At 45.8% G+C, this 14634-nt stretch overlaps 1 protein-coding gene across 3 annotated transcripts in view; it reads right to left on the bottom strand.

Annotated features, from left to right (window-relative positions):
* Positions 1-7076: 7076 nt before the first annotated feature.
* The window catches only part of Ncan (neurocan), a 47826-nt gene continuing 40268 nt past the window's right edge, over positions 7077-14634 (bottom strand). For 2 of the 3 annotated variants that reach the window (XM_045161026.1, XM_045161017.1), the window contains 3 exons: positions 12887-13031; positions 11161-11343; positions 7077-9672 (listed from right to left, as the gene is read on the bottom strand). In XM_045161026.1, coding sequence (XP_045016961.1) covers positions 9527-9672; positions 11161-11343; positions 12887-13031 — 474 coding nt within the window. In that variant the 3' untranslated portion in view covers positions 7077-9526. The remainder of the gene's footprint in view (positions 9673-11160; positions 11344-12886; positions 13032-14634) is intronic. The other variant, XM_045161032.1, reaches the window with a different exon arrangement.

The following is a 14634-nucleotide window of genomic DNA, read 5'->3' on the forward strand; positions in this document are numbered from 1 at the left end:
TTCTTAAAAACTTATGTTGAGCCAGGCATGGTGGTCAGTGTGCCTTTAACCCCAACACTTGGGAGGCTGAGGTAGGAGGATCACCATGAGTTCAAGGTCACCCTGAGGCTACATACCTGAATTCCAGGTCAGCCTGGGCTAAAGGAAGACCATACCTCAAAAAAAAAAAAAAAAAAAAAAAGTTATGTTGAAAAGATTGCTCAGTGGTTAAAGGAACTTTCTTGCAAAGCATGAAAGTCTGGATTGGCTTCTCCAGTACCCATGTCATGTAAAGCCAGATGTACAAAGTAGTGCATATGTTTGGTGTTCCTTTGTACTGGCTTTGGTGCACCCATACTCTCTCTCTCTTGCAACTAAAATAAATAAATAAGGTACATGGGGTTGGAGCAGTTAAAGGCACTTGCTTGTGAAGCCTGCCATCCTGGGTTCAACTACCCAGCAATCCATAAACCACCTGTGGAACAGGCATATTTACAGTGGCAAGAGACCCTGTTTCAAAGAAAACTCCTCTAACTTCCACAGGCATGTTGTGACATGCACACCATACACATACATACATATGCACATGTGAATAATAAATTATATTTATTTATTGATTGATTTCTCAAGGTAGGGTTTCACTCCAGGCTGACATGGAATTCACTAGGTAGTCTCAGAGTGACCTCGAACTCATGGCGATCCTTCTACCATTGTCCCCCAAGTGCTAGGACTAAAGGCTTGTGCCACCATGTCCAGCTCAATAAGTTATTTAAAAAATTGCATACTTCCAACACCCAATGGCACAGAATAAACTTGCCTGTTCCAAAAGGGAAGAATGGCAGTATAGCAAGGAAATATTGGACCAAAGCAAGACTAAAGCTCACCAGGGCAAACACCAAGTCCTACAGTTCTATGTCGGTATTTGTGACTTGTAATGGAGTTTTCTTGGGCTCCAAGGGGCTTAGGTAGCCCTGAGGAAGAACTCCTCCTACTTCTGGGAATTGTATAATTGAGAAACTAAAAGGTTTGCATGGTTGACTAAGGATGGTAGAAGCTCTGACAGTCCAGGGCTCTGGGTGTTCATCCAGGATAGTCCCAGGCAGTTAGTAATGACTGCTTCTCTGCAGTAGCTCACCTGTTCCTCAACTCAACAGATCTCTGGTTACTACTTAAATTTCTGTAGACAATCATATTATAGGTAGAGATAAACCCAACATACTTAACCACCCACCTCTGAATTCAGCTCTCAGTTGAGTTCCCACTTTAGGGCTCTCATCCATGTCAATGGATGCTTTTCTGCTTATAATTAAGCCAGCCTATGTTTCTGTCTTTACTGTAATTCTTACTCCTGTACAATAGAGCTTGTTGCATTCATTCCTCTTATCCGCCTTGTGGATTGTCTCAAGGTGTGGGAATGGCAATTCTTTGCCACTCCTTGGGTAAGAATATACTCCAGAAGAGCTCACAGGAAGCTGCTCTCCTACCATTTCAGCCCCACCCCTGCAATTCTGCCGCCCACATACCCTGTCTTTTGGGCCAGCTCCATTCCATGTGGGCAGCCTTCCTCAGCAGAAGTCCCATAGTTCTGGCATCTCCAACATCCTAGGATGCATGGTAACTTAGGCTTCCTCACTGCTTCCCACAGTGGCCTCTCAGGCCTTCTTGCAGGGACTCTAAGCCTGCTGAAAACTGGTTAGCCTCAGTGGTTCTCTAGAATCCATCTCACATCTTTCATGCCAGAAAAAACCACTACTGTGTGGACAATGCTGACATGTTCTGCTGTGATCATGGGGTAAATCCTGGCCCCCTTGGACCACAGTTCCATTGGTCTCTATGTGCTGACTCTGGGGAAACACTCCCATAGGTGGTTGTTTTCCAGTAGGGAACCCCTTCAGGGGTTTAGGAATTTAGGTTCTCTCCTCTCAAATGAATTTGCATTTTCACAAGACAGAGGCTTCAGCTGGGTAGGGTGGCATACATTTGGGTGGTGGAGTAAAGAGAACTAGGAATTCAGATCAGTTGGAGGTCAGCCTTGCGTATATGAAATACGGACACTTCTATAGGTGGAGTCTTGCCTCAGGACACCTTTCCTATTGGCCCAGTGTAGTGTGGAAGGTTCTTCCCTCTCTCTCTCTCAAACTCTCTTTGTTTGTTTTTTTTTGTTTTGTTTTGTTTTTTTTTTTTTCATTTTATTTGAGAGAGAGAGAGAATGGGTATGCCAGGGACTCTAGCCACTGCAAACAAACTCTGAACATATGTGCCACCATGTACATCTGGCTTATGTAGGTACTAGGGAATGAATCTAGGTTATTAAGCTTCTCAGGCAAGTACCTTAACCACTGAGCAATTTCTCCAGCCCCCACTTTTTGGTATTTTGAAGTAGGGTCTCTCTCTAGCCCAGGCTGATCTGGAATTTACTATGTAGTCTCAGGATGGCCTTGAACTCATAGCAATCCTCCTATCTGTGCCTCCTGAGTGCTGGGATTAAAGGCATGTGCTACCATGCCCAGCTGGTTTCTCTTTAATGATGATGATCTTAACAGCCATAGCTGTTCTTTGTCTACACGTTAATCTTTTTTTTTCCTGTTTTTTTTTTTAAATTTTTTATTTATTTATTTGAGAGCAACAGACACAGAGAGAAAGACAGATAGAGGGAGAGAGAGAGAATGGGCGCGCCAGGGCCTCCAGCCTCTGCAAATGAATTCCAGACACATGCGCCCCCTTGTGCATCTGGCTAACGTGGGACCTGGGGAACCGAGCCTCAAACCAGGATCCTTAGGCTTCACAGGCAAGCGCTTAACTGCTAAGCCATCTCTCCAGCCCTTTTTTCCTGGTTTTTATGAGGTAGGGTCTCACTGTAGTCCAGGATGGCCTGGAATTCACTCTGTAGTCTCAGGGTGGCCTCAAACCCTTAGCAATCCTCCTACCTCTGTCTCCCGAGTTCTGGGATTGAAGGCATGCCTTTGTCTACACTTTAAACTTACTCCTTTCAAATGGACTGTTTTTCATATCTTTTAGCCCCACTTGTTCTCTCTTACTAAAGACTTGGATATATTAGTGAGCAATAGCTATAACAGCCCCAATACTGTCCTGTCTCAAGATTTCCTTCCTCAAACAAAGTAGCCCATTACTTTTGAATTCAGCCCCTCAAGTTCTCAGTATATGAACAAACCATCACCCAGATTCTTTGCCTGAGTGTAGCAGAAACATCTGTAGCCCAGTTCTGAGTAGAGAGTCCTTGTTCCTCTCTGAAACATCATGAGTCAGGCCTCTAATTTCCACACTGCTTTCAGCATTCTGGTATTATAGACTCCCACCAGAATGGTCCATTAAGCTCTGCTTACAGTGTTCTAGGGTTTCTGTAGGACACTTGTCCAAACTTTTTCCTATTCTTCCCTTAAACCATTTCCAAGAGTTTAAGACCCAGATGACCATGTTTCTCACAGTAATGGCCCCACTCCTGGTAACACTTTTCTGTATCACTTTCTCCTTGCTGTGACAAAATACCTGAAATGAATCAACTTAAGGAAGGAAGGGTTTATTTTGTCTTACAGTCCATCATGGTGGGAATGTGAGGCAGTCAATCACATTGCACCCACAGTCAGGAAGCAGAGAGAGATGAATGTTGGTGCTCAGCTCACTTTTTCCTTTTTATTGTCTGGAATGCTTGCCCATGGAGTTAGTACCACCCATGGGTGTGTGAAGGGGAAAAGAAAACCATCATCACCAAATTTGAAATTGGATGCAGGTGGCTCAGCAAATCAAAACTCATTCTCAGTTCACGGGCTGGAGAGATGACTTAGTGATTCAAGTGCTTGTCTGCAAAGCCTAAGGACCCCAGTGCCTGCATAAGCCAGATGCACATGTGTCTGGAGTTCATTTGCAGTGGCTAGAGGTCCTGGCATGCCCATTCTCTCTCTCTCTATTTGCCGTTTTCTCCCTCTTTCAAATGAAAAAATAAAAATAAAATAATAGCCGGGTGTGGTGGCACATGCCTTTAATCCCAGCACCTGGAAGGCAGAGGTAGGAGGATTGCTGTGAATTCAAGGCCACCCTGAGACTACATAGTGAATTTTAGGTCAACCTGAACTAGAGTGAGACCCTACCTAGGAAAACCACAAATAAATAAATAAATAAAATAGTAAATAGAATCATTCTCAGTTCAGGCAAGTTGTTAACACTGGCTTTTTCCAAGCCCTCTCCCATGAGATTTACTTGTTTATATTTCCTTCCTTTTATATCTTGTTCTGTTCCAAATGTATGTGATTTTTGTTGAGCATATGTTGCAGAGTAGGAACAGGTAGCTCCTGTCCTGCAAGTTTTTTGCTTACATCTCTTGCCTGTTTCACTGTTTCCCATTAGGTTGCAGGAGCTCTTTACATATGAAGGCCACAGATCCTTTATATATGATTTGAAGAATTATTTCCAAGTTTTCTTCTTGACCTTCCTAATAGTATTTTTGAAAATATTTTTGCAGGGCTGGAGAGATGGCTTAGCAGTTAAGTGCTTGCCTGTGAAGCCTAAGGACCCCGGTTCGAGGCTTGGTTCCCCAGGTCCCACATTAGCCAGATGCACAAGGGGGCGCACGCGTCTGGAGTTCGTTTGCAGAGGCTGGAGGCCCTGGCGCGCCCATTCTCTCTCTCTCCCTCTATTTGTCTTTCTCTCTGTGTCTGTCGCTCTCAAATTAAAAAAAAATAAAAAAAAATTTTTTTGCAATTACTGCATGTATGCGTGTGTGTGTGTTACTTTTATTATTATTATTTTTGGTTTTTCAAGGTAGGGCCTCACTCTAGCCCAGGCTGACCTGGAATTCACTATGAAGTCTCAGGGTGGCCTTGAACTCATGGTAATCCTCTTATGTCTGCCTCCCAAGTGCTGGTATTAAAGGCATACACCACCACGCCTGGCTTAATACTTTTTAATTCAATTTTCTTTGTTTTTATTTACTTATTTGAGAGCGACAGACAGAAAGAGGCAGAGAGAGAGAGAGAGAATGGGTGTTCCAGGACCTCCAGCCACTGCAAACGAGCTCCAGACACATGCACCACCTTGTGCATCTGGCTTACGTGGGTCCTCGGGAATCGAGCCTCAAACCGAGGTCCTTAGGCTTCACAGGCAAGAACTTAACCACTAAGCCATCTCACCGCCCACCCCCCCCCCCTTTTTGAGTGAGAGACAGAGAGAGAAAAAGAGGTAGGAGATTGCTGAGAGTTCAAGGTCAGCCTGAGACTACATAGTAAATTCCAAGTCAGCCTGGGCTACAGCAAGATACTATCTCAAAAAACTAAAATAAGTAGATAAATAAAAATATAGCCTACCTCCACTGTAACCCACATGGCCTTGGGATATGACCCCTACTTCTGACGTCTGACTTCACGTCTCTCCATCTTTGCCTCCATATTTAGGCTACAATAGGATAAGCTCACTTCTGTTTAACAATGAGTTGTGCATATGATTTTTAAGAGGATATTGCCTTTTTTCATCCTTACATTTGTAACCATGGCTTTCACTTCTTCCGTCCTAGTCTACTTAATACAACACCTTCATTGTATCCACTTTGCCTGGCTTGGTGGAGCACATCTTACATCCCAACACTGAAGAGCTGAGGCAGGAGGATCTCGAGTTCAAGCCTAGCCTAGGATGTATATTGAGACCCTGACTCATAAAAGAAAAAACCAAAAAACCTGGGTGTGGTGGCAAACACCTTTATTCCCAGCACTAGCAATGCAGAGGCAGGCAGATCACTGTGAGGTCAAGGAAAGCCTGAGAATACACAGTGAATTCCTGGTCAGCCTGGGCTAGAGTGAGACCCTATTTTGAAAAAACAACAAAAATCTTTTGGGAGAGGTCGCTCAGTGGTCAAGGTACTTGACTGCAAAGCCTAACAACCATGGTTTGATTCCCTAGTACCCAAGTAAATCCAGATGCACAAAGTAGCACACGCATCCAGGCTTTGTTTGCAGTGTCACTATGCCCTGGTGCTTCTATTCTCTGACTTTGTTGTTCAATCTCTCTGCTTGCAAATAAATTTTAAAAACTATTTTTAAAAAAAGTGGGGCTGAAGAGATTGCTTAGTGGTCAAGGCACTTGCCTGCGAAACCTAAAGATCCAGGTTCAACTCCTCCCAGTACCCAAGTAAGCCAGATGCACATGGTCGCACATGCATCTAGAGTTCATTTGCAGTGGCTAGAGGCCCTGGAGCACGCATTCGCTCCCTCCCTCTCTCTTTCTCTGCCTCTTTCTCTCTCAAATAAATTAAAAAAATAAAAAGCCAGGCATGGTGGCACACACCTTTAATACCAGAACTCGGGAGTTTGAGGTAGGAGGATCATTGTTAGTTCAAAATCAGCCTATGGGCTGGAGAGGTGGCTCAGTGGTTAAGCGCTTGCCTGTGAAGCCTAAGGACTCCTGTTCAAGGGTCAATTCCCCAGGACCCACATTACCCAGATGCAAAAGAGGGCGCATGCATCTGGAGTTCATTTGCAGTGGCTGGTGGCCCTAGTGTGCCCATTCTCTCTCTCTCTCTCCCTTCTCTCCCTCTTTCTCTCTGTCTGTTGCTTTCAAATAAATAAATGAAAATAAAAAAATTAAGAAGAAGAAAAAAAAAAAACAGTCTGTGACTACATAGTGAATTCCAGGTCAGCCTGGGCTAGAGTGAGACCCTACCTTGAAAAACAAAACCAGGGTTGGAGAGATGGCTTAGCAGTTAAGGCGTTTGCCTCCCAAGCCAAAGGACCCAGGTTTGATTCCCCAGGACCCACATAAGCCAGATGCACAAGAAGCACAGGAATCTGGAGTTTGTCTGCAGTGGCTAGAGGCCCTGGTGTACCCATACTCTCTGTCTGCCTCTCTTTTTTCTCTTTCTCCTTGCAAATAAATAAATAAAATTTTAAAAAGAAAACCCAGAAAGAAAAAAAATTTAAAAAGAAAAACAAAAGCAAAAATTTTTTTTTTCTAACTCTCCTGAGGAGCTTCCCTGGTCAACAAACACTTAGTCCCCAGTACACTGCACAGTAACACAGTACTCAGCTCATAACAGCTTCTCATGAAATATTTGCCAAGTACATGAATAACAGCAGCAGGCGAGGACAGGCAAGTTGAGCTGTTAAAAAATTTATTAAAATGTTCAAGAAGTACATTAATGTCCACAGTGTCAGATACCACAGACCCACAAAACACTGTGGCTTTCAGAAGGACCCACAGTTGTACATACACACACACACACACACACACACACACACACACACACATACACACACACACACACACACACACACACACATCCCAGAGGGAAAGATCCAAAGATAAACTCCTGCTGCTATAGAAAAGACTGGAGCTCCTCCCACTATAGAGCTGGAGTGGGGGACAGGAGCACCCCAGCAAGTCATATCCCCCCAAACAAAGAGAAATCATTTTGTGCCATGGAGAGGTGAAGGTATGTTGTTATTACATTTGAACCAAGTGTTAGTGAAGTAAAAAGACAAAACCTGTGTCCCTGGGCTTTTCCCACAACAGTCTGAGCTAGGGCAGTGGCTAATATCTGTAGCAGGGAGGATGGATGATCAAAGTCAAGGGGAAGGGTCCAGTTTGCATTTGTAGATACTTTCCAAATCTGCCAGTGTGTTGTGGGGAGGGGAGGAAAGGGGAGAGAGAGAGGGAAGGAGGGAAAGAGGGAGAAAAGGAGAAGAGGAGGAGGAGGAGGCTTTCAATCTCTTCCCCCAAAGTAAAAGGCAATGTTTAAGTCAGAATTGGGACCAAGTCCTTCCTATAGCCCTATCCTTCATGTGATATTAATTCTGTTCATTTCTCAGTCTCATTATGTATAAAATGGGGAAATGATCATCATTTGGATGTTGAGATCTCATACAGATGACGGCTCAGTTAAAACATTTTGGTTTTTCTAGGCAGGGTTTCATTCTAGTCTAGTCCAGGCTGACCTGGAATTCATACTGTATTCTCAGGGTGGCCTCGAACTCCTGGCAATCCTCCTACCTTTGCTTCCTAAATGCTGGGATTAAAGGCATTCGCCACCACGCCTGGCTAGTTAAAACATTTCTATCTGTACTAATCCCTTAGAGGGGCCACATGACAAGCAATGGGGATGGAACTGGGGCCTCTACCAGGCTCCACAAGTGTCACTGCTGAGCTGTGCCTCCACCCACACCACAGCTTTGACACCACTTCACACATTTTACCCACATTGGAGGGGCTAAGCATGGCCATGACATATGGAGGCCAATCTCTGGATGCTTTGTGTAGGAGGGCAGGGAGCTGGCTCCTGCCTCTGAGTTTGTAGGGCAATTTGAAGAAAGAAGGCAAGGTAGATACTTTCCCACTTTAAAAAGTAAAACTTATAGGGGAAAATGTGTGTTTTTCTTTTTTAACACCACCCATCTCTCTACAATACAGCCATGGGTAGGTGGCATGGGTAGCTTTAAACATGTCTAGTCTAGTAGGCAGTGTGTGCAGATGGGGTTGGGATGGGATCCAAGACAGGGGCATTGCCAAAGTCTGTTCCAGGAAGGGGTACAGATGGGCTATGGGCTAGAAAACATGGCATATAACCCACCCCAGTTCAGGAAGGAGGCTCATTGTCTCCCTGAGAGATGGAGGGGAGGAAATCCAGGTATACTAGTATTAATGATATTGTCATCTGGTGTGTGCGTGCGTTCAACACATGAATCTGTGAATGTGTGTGAGAGATCTGCCACCATAAAATCATGTCATCTCTAGGCATAGTGGTGCCAGCAGGCCTGTCATCCCAGGAAGATTACCATGAATTTGAGTCCAGCCTGGGCTACAAAGTAAATTCCAGGTTAGCCTTAGCTACAGAGTGAGGCCTTATATTAAAAAAAAAGAGAGAGAGAGAAAACAAAATTTAAAAGACCACAGTATTCCAGCATTGGACAAGATCTGAGAGGGTCTGCAATATACTTTCCCTCCTGCCCTCCACATTGCTCTAGGAGGCCATGGAGGCTGGTGCTTCTAAAACACACTCCTAAATTCAGTAGTGAGAGTTCCACACTAGTTTATGCATACGGCAGAAGTCCAAGGTGAAGGAAGAGCAAGTCACATCCCAGCTGCTGTGTGTCAATGGAGCCGCCTGCTCCCCGAGCCAGTGACCTTAAGAAAGGCTTCATTGTGGATTTAGGGCAGCCAACCATTCAACTGAGCCTGAATCTCTGGTGTCAAAATTCCTCAGCACACATCCAAACACACACTCACACATGCTCGCAGAAGCCTCATTTCAACACTAGGCTATCAGCCTGGCAAATACATAGGGGAAGCAATGTAATGGCACTTCCTGTGGCTATGAGGCTCCAGGCTCTGCCCGACAAAACTGCACTTTTCAGACACATGGCCACCCCTGCCAAGAGGATCCTGGGTGGGAAAGAAGAGAAGGGAGCTTTGTACACAGGGTTGGGGGGAGTGCATGGGGCTCAGGGTACCTCCAGAGACCCTCTCCTTCTGGGTGGGCACTGTGTCCCTAGGAGAAGGCTCCAGAGGAGATGTAGGGTAGAGGCTGTGCTGGCTTCTGCTGAGCTCATCAGCAGAAATTCCCTTCATCCTTCTCCCAGTCCTCTGCTGGGTGATTCTTGTGTTTTCTGCGCTCCTTATGAGATTTGTGGTGGCGATGCTGGTGCCGATGCTGGTGGTGGTGATGGTGTCTCCGTATCCGATGGGACCTTCTGGCTGTAGGGTCGGGAAAGAGGGGAAGAAAAGAAGTCACTGGCATCCTCAGCAGGAGAGAATGGGAAAAATGCTACTTGGTAGCTCCCAGCTCTGCTCCCCCACCCATGGGTTTCTTATTCTGTAGCCCAGAACTTGCAATCCTCCTGCGTCAGCTGTCACATTGCTGGGATTACAGGCACATCCCACTACGCTACAATAGAATGTCAGAAGGTTTGCTCCTCAACAACCACAAACTGGATGTAGTGGTGTAATCTGCCATCCCAGTACTTGGGAGGTTGAAGCAGGGGAATCAGAAGTTCAAGGTTATATTCCACTATATAGTGAGTTCCAGGCCAAACTGGGCTATATGAGACCCTGTCTCAAAACAAATACACAATCTGGGTATGCCTTTAATATCTAGTAAATAAATGAAAATATTTAAAAGAGAGAGAAAGAAAGATAGATGGGTAGCACAAGCCTTTAATCCCAGGGAAGGTGAGGTAGGAGGACTGCTGTGCGTGTGAGGCCAGCCTGAGACTACATGAGTTCTAGGTCAGCCTGTGCTAGAGTGAAGACCTGCCTCAAACAAACAAGCAAACAAAACCTACAACAAAAACACCAGGTGGGCTGGTAAATACTCACTTTGCTGTAGGCATGTTGGGATTACAATCCATGTGGCACATTGTGTCCAGCTTTCCATGGGTACCAGGGAATTGAATTCAGGCTTTTAGGCTTGAAAGCAAGCACCTTTAACCATGAACTATCTGCTCAGCCCTAAAAGGATGTCTTATTTATTTTAATTTCTTTTTGTTTATTTTTGTTTTGTTTTATTGTTTCGAGGTAGGGTTTCACTCTAGCTCAGGCTGAGCTGGAATTCACTGTGTAGTCTCAGGCTGGCCTTGAACTCACAACAATCCTCCTACCTCTGCCTCCCCAGTGCTGGGATTAAAAGTATGTGCCACCACACCTGGCTTTTTTTTTTTTTTTTTTTGTGGGGGTGGGTGAGGTAGGGTTTCACTCTAGCCTAGACTGACCTGGAACTCACTATGTAGTCTCAGGATGTCCTCAAACTCACAAAGATCTTCCTACCTCTGCCTCCCAAGGGCTGGAATTATTTTAATTTCTTTTGAGACAAGGTCTCATGTCTCCCAAGTTGGCTTTGAATTCACAATGCAGCTAAGCGTGACTCTGAACTGATCTTCCTGCTTCCCCCTACCAAGTGCTGGAATGACAGGTATGTGTCACCATGCCTAGTTTATGTAGTACTGGGCATGAAACCCAGGAATTTGTGCATGCTAGGTGAGCACTCTGCCAACTGAGCCCTAGCCCCACCTCAGCTTTTATTTATCCCCCACATGGGTTTCTCTCTGTAGCCCAGGCTGGCCTGGAACTTGCAATCCTCCTGCCTCAGCCTCCAAGCAGCTGGGGTCAGACACACATCATCATGCTAAAATGGGGTGTTTTAATCAGAAACTATCAAGCGTTGAGGTCTCTGGATGAGCCACTTACGTTTGGTGCACACAATCTGGGGCCGCTCCCACTTGCCATTGCTCCGGCAGCGGATGGTGGCCACGTGGTGCTGGGCAAAGCCTTCGTCACACTGGTAGCGGACAGTGGCATGGACATTGTACTTGGACTTGCGGACACTGACAAGGGAGGCATTCTCCACTGCTGGAGGGGGTCCACACAGGACTGGGAAGAGGGGTCTCCAGTTAGGGAAGTGGCCAAGACTGGGGCTAATCCAGAGACATGTCTTGGGAAAGATGGCCCCTCAGCATGTCATCATCAGGTCACACCCTCTGCCCATCTCTGGCCTGGGAGGACTAGAAGTGACTGTCCCTGTCTTGGCCACTTTCACTCAAAGCAGAAGCTCCTTGCTTGCAGGAAATTTCTGGACACATCCCACCCCTAGTTCATAAGCCATGGTGAAAACAAAAGAGATGGAGGCAAGAGTGATGATCTGAGCAAATGGCAGCAAAGAAACGGGTAATGGGCTGCAGGGATAGCTTAGCGGTTAAGGCACTTACCTACAAAGCAAAAGGACCCATGTTTGACTCCCTAGGATCCATGTAAACACAGGGTGGAGCATGCGTCTGGAGTTTGTTTGTGGTGGCTAGAGACCCTGGCATGCCCATTCTCTCCCTCTCTCTTTCTTTCTCTCTCAAATAAATAAATAGAAATATTCAAAGAAGCAACTGGCAAAGAAGTGAAAGAACAACCAAAACATAAAAGAAAGTGGACAGGAAAGTCAGGCATGGTGGCGCACGCCTTTAATCCCAGCACTTGGGAGGTAGAGGCGGGAGGATCACCGTGAGTTCAAGGCCATCCTGAGACTACTTAGTGAATTCCAGGTCAGCCGGGGCTAGAGTGAGACCCTACCTCTAAAAAAGACAAAGAAAAAAGCCAGGTGTGGTGGCGCATGCCTTTAATCCCAAAACTTGGGAGGCAGAGCACTTGCCTGCAAAGCTAAAGAATCTTGGGTGGATTCCCCAGGACCCACATAAGCCAGATGCACAAGGTGGCACATGCATCTGTAGTTTGTTTGCAGTGGCTGGGAGCCCTGATGCTCCCATTCTCTTTCTCTCCCCAATAAATAAAAATAAGATATTTTTAAAAGGAAGAAGAAGAAAGTGGACTGGAGAACATTTACAGATAACTTCTTCATATGTAAAGAGTTCTGAGGCATTAGGGGTTTTCCCCTCAAAAGAGGGTCTCACTCTAGCCAAGGCTGACCTGTATCTCACTCTGTAACCCCACGCCGACCTCAAACTCATGGGAACCTCCTACCTCAGTCTCCCGAGGACTGGGACTAAAGGTGTATACCAAACCTGACAAATTCTGAGGAATTAATAAGACCAGTGTGGACAAAGGAGATGGGCTGGCAGGTCATAAGAAAGTAAGTGCACATGGGCTGGAGATAGCTTAGTGGTTAAGGCGTTTGCCTGCAAAGTCAAAGGACCCAGGTTCAATTCCCCAGGATCCATGTTAACCAGATACACAAGGAGGCACATGCATCTGGAGTTCATTCGCAGTGGCTGGAGGCCCTGGCACGCCCATTCTCTCTCTCTCTCTCTCTCTCTCTCTCTCTCTCTCTCTCTCTCTCATCTCTTCTCTGTCAAATAAATAAATAAATATTTTTAAGAAAGAAAGTAAGTAAATGCACATGTCTGGAAAGGCAAGAGGCAGACAGACACCAAGAGAAGGCGGGGGGGCAGACAGACAGAAAAATGAGTACCTGTTCCCTTTTTGCAGATGTAGGGGAGGTTATAGTTGCAGGGAACATCATTCCAGCGCCCGCTCTCATGTGCCACCATCACCACACAGTCCTCTCCACCCGCGAAGAAATTGTCTGGCTGGTTCTCTCGCCAGTTCTTGTATTGCTGAGGGAAAAGGGAGCTGGGTTTCTCAGGGGACCTGGGCAGTAGTTTCCAGAACATTCTTCTGTGTGATTCTCATGGCCAGACACCTCCAACATATGGGGGCTCTAGTTCCCATCTCTACAATGGACACTGGCTGTCTCTGTGATCCCAGGCCTCCTCCTCCGGCTATAGTGTCATCTGTGATGTTTTCCCTTCCTCCTATGTCACCATATCCTCCCCAGCACCCCACATGAGTCAGTTAGAAAAACACTAAGAACTGGAGGGATGGCTTAGTGATTAAGGCATTTGCCTGCAAAGCCAAAGGACCCAGGACCCACATTAGCCAGATGCACAAGGGGGTGCAAATGTCTGGAGGCCCTGGTATGCCCATTCTTTCTCTCTCTCCCTCCCTCTTTCTTTGTCAAATAAATAAAGAAAAATCTAAAAAGAAGAAAAACAAGTAAACAAGTTTTCCTCAGCTTGGAAGTCCAGGAGGGCTTCCTTGCAGAGGCAGTAGGGACAGCAAGCAGAGGAAACATCCCATGAACAGAATTGCAAGCAGAGGGAATGGTAAGTACAAAGGCCCAGAGGCAGGAGTGGAATCAAAGACAGAGGGCCAGGACTACTTGCTGGAGTCCCGCATGTGGCTGGAGTGGGCAGGGCCAGATATTACAGGCAAGAATCCAAGGGGGATGTTTTAGAGTGTGGTGGCACATGCCTCTAATCCTAGCACTGGGGAGACTGAGGTAGGAGGATTATTGTGAGTTCAAGGCCACCTTGGGCTAGAGTGGCAACCTGCCTCAAAAAGGGGGAGAAGCCAGGCATGGTGGCACACACCTTTAATCCCAGCACTCAGGAGGCAGAGGTAGGGGGATCACTGAGAGTTCAAGGCCACACTGAGACTACAGAGTGAATTCCAGGTCAGCCTGGGCTAGAGTGAGACCCTCCCTCAAACAAACAACAACAACAAAAAAAAAAAAAAAAAAAAAAAAACATGGGAAAGCCCGGTGTGGTGACACACACCTTTAATCCCAGCACTCAGGAGGCAGAGGTAAATGAATTTCTGTGAGTTCAAGGCCAGATCAGCCAAAAAAATTTTTTTAAAGGGGGAAGTACTAAGGAGAGGGCTCAGTTAAAGGCACTTATTTGCAAAACCTGGAGTCTGGGTTTGACTCCCCAGTACCCATGTAAAGCTAGACATACAAAGTGGTGCATGTGTCTGGATTTCATCTGCACAGCAAGAGGTCCTGGCACACCCATATACATACTCACACTCTCAAGTAAATAAATAAAAATATTTAAAAGGGAGAGATAGAGAGACAGGTGTGGTGGCACAAGTCTTTAATCCCAGCATTTGGGAAGCTGAGGTAGGAGGATTGTTGTGCGTTAGAGGCCAGTTGAGAGCTACAGAGTGAGTTCTAGATCTGCCTGGACTAGAGTGAGGCCCTGCCTCAAAATAAATGAAGGAAGGAAGGAAGAAAAAAAGGAAGAAAGAAGGAAGGAAGGAGGGAAGGAAGGAAAGAAAGAAAGAAAGAAAGAAAGAAAGAAAGAAAGAAAGAAAGAAAGAAAGAAAGAAAGGAAGGAGAAAAGAAAGGAGAAAAGAAAAAAAGAAAAGAAGACCACA

This window comes from Jaculus jaculus, chromosome 1 (assembly GCF_020740685.1).
Source record: "Jaculus jaculus isolate mJacJac1 chromosome 1, mJacJac1.mat.Y.cur, whole genome shotgun sequence".
Classification (NCBI taxonomy): domain Eukaryota; kingdom Metazoa; phylum Chordata; class Mammalia; order Rodentia; family Dipodidae; genus Jaculus; species Jaculus jaculus.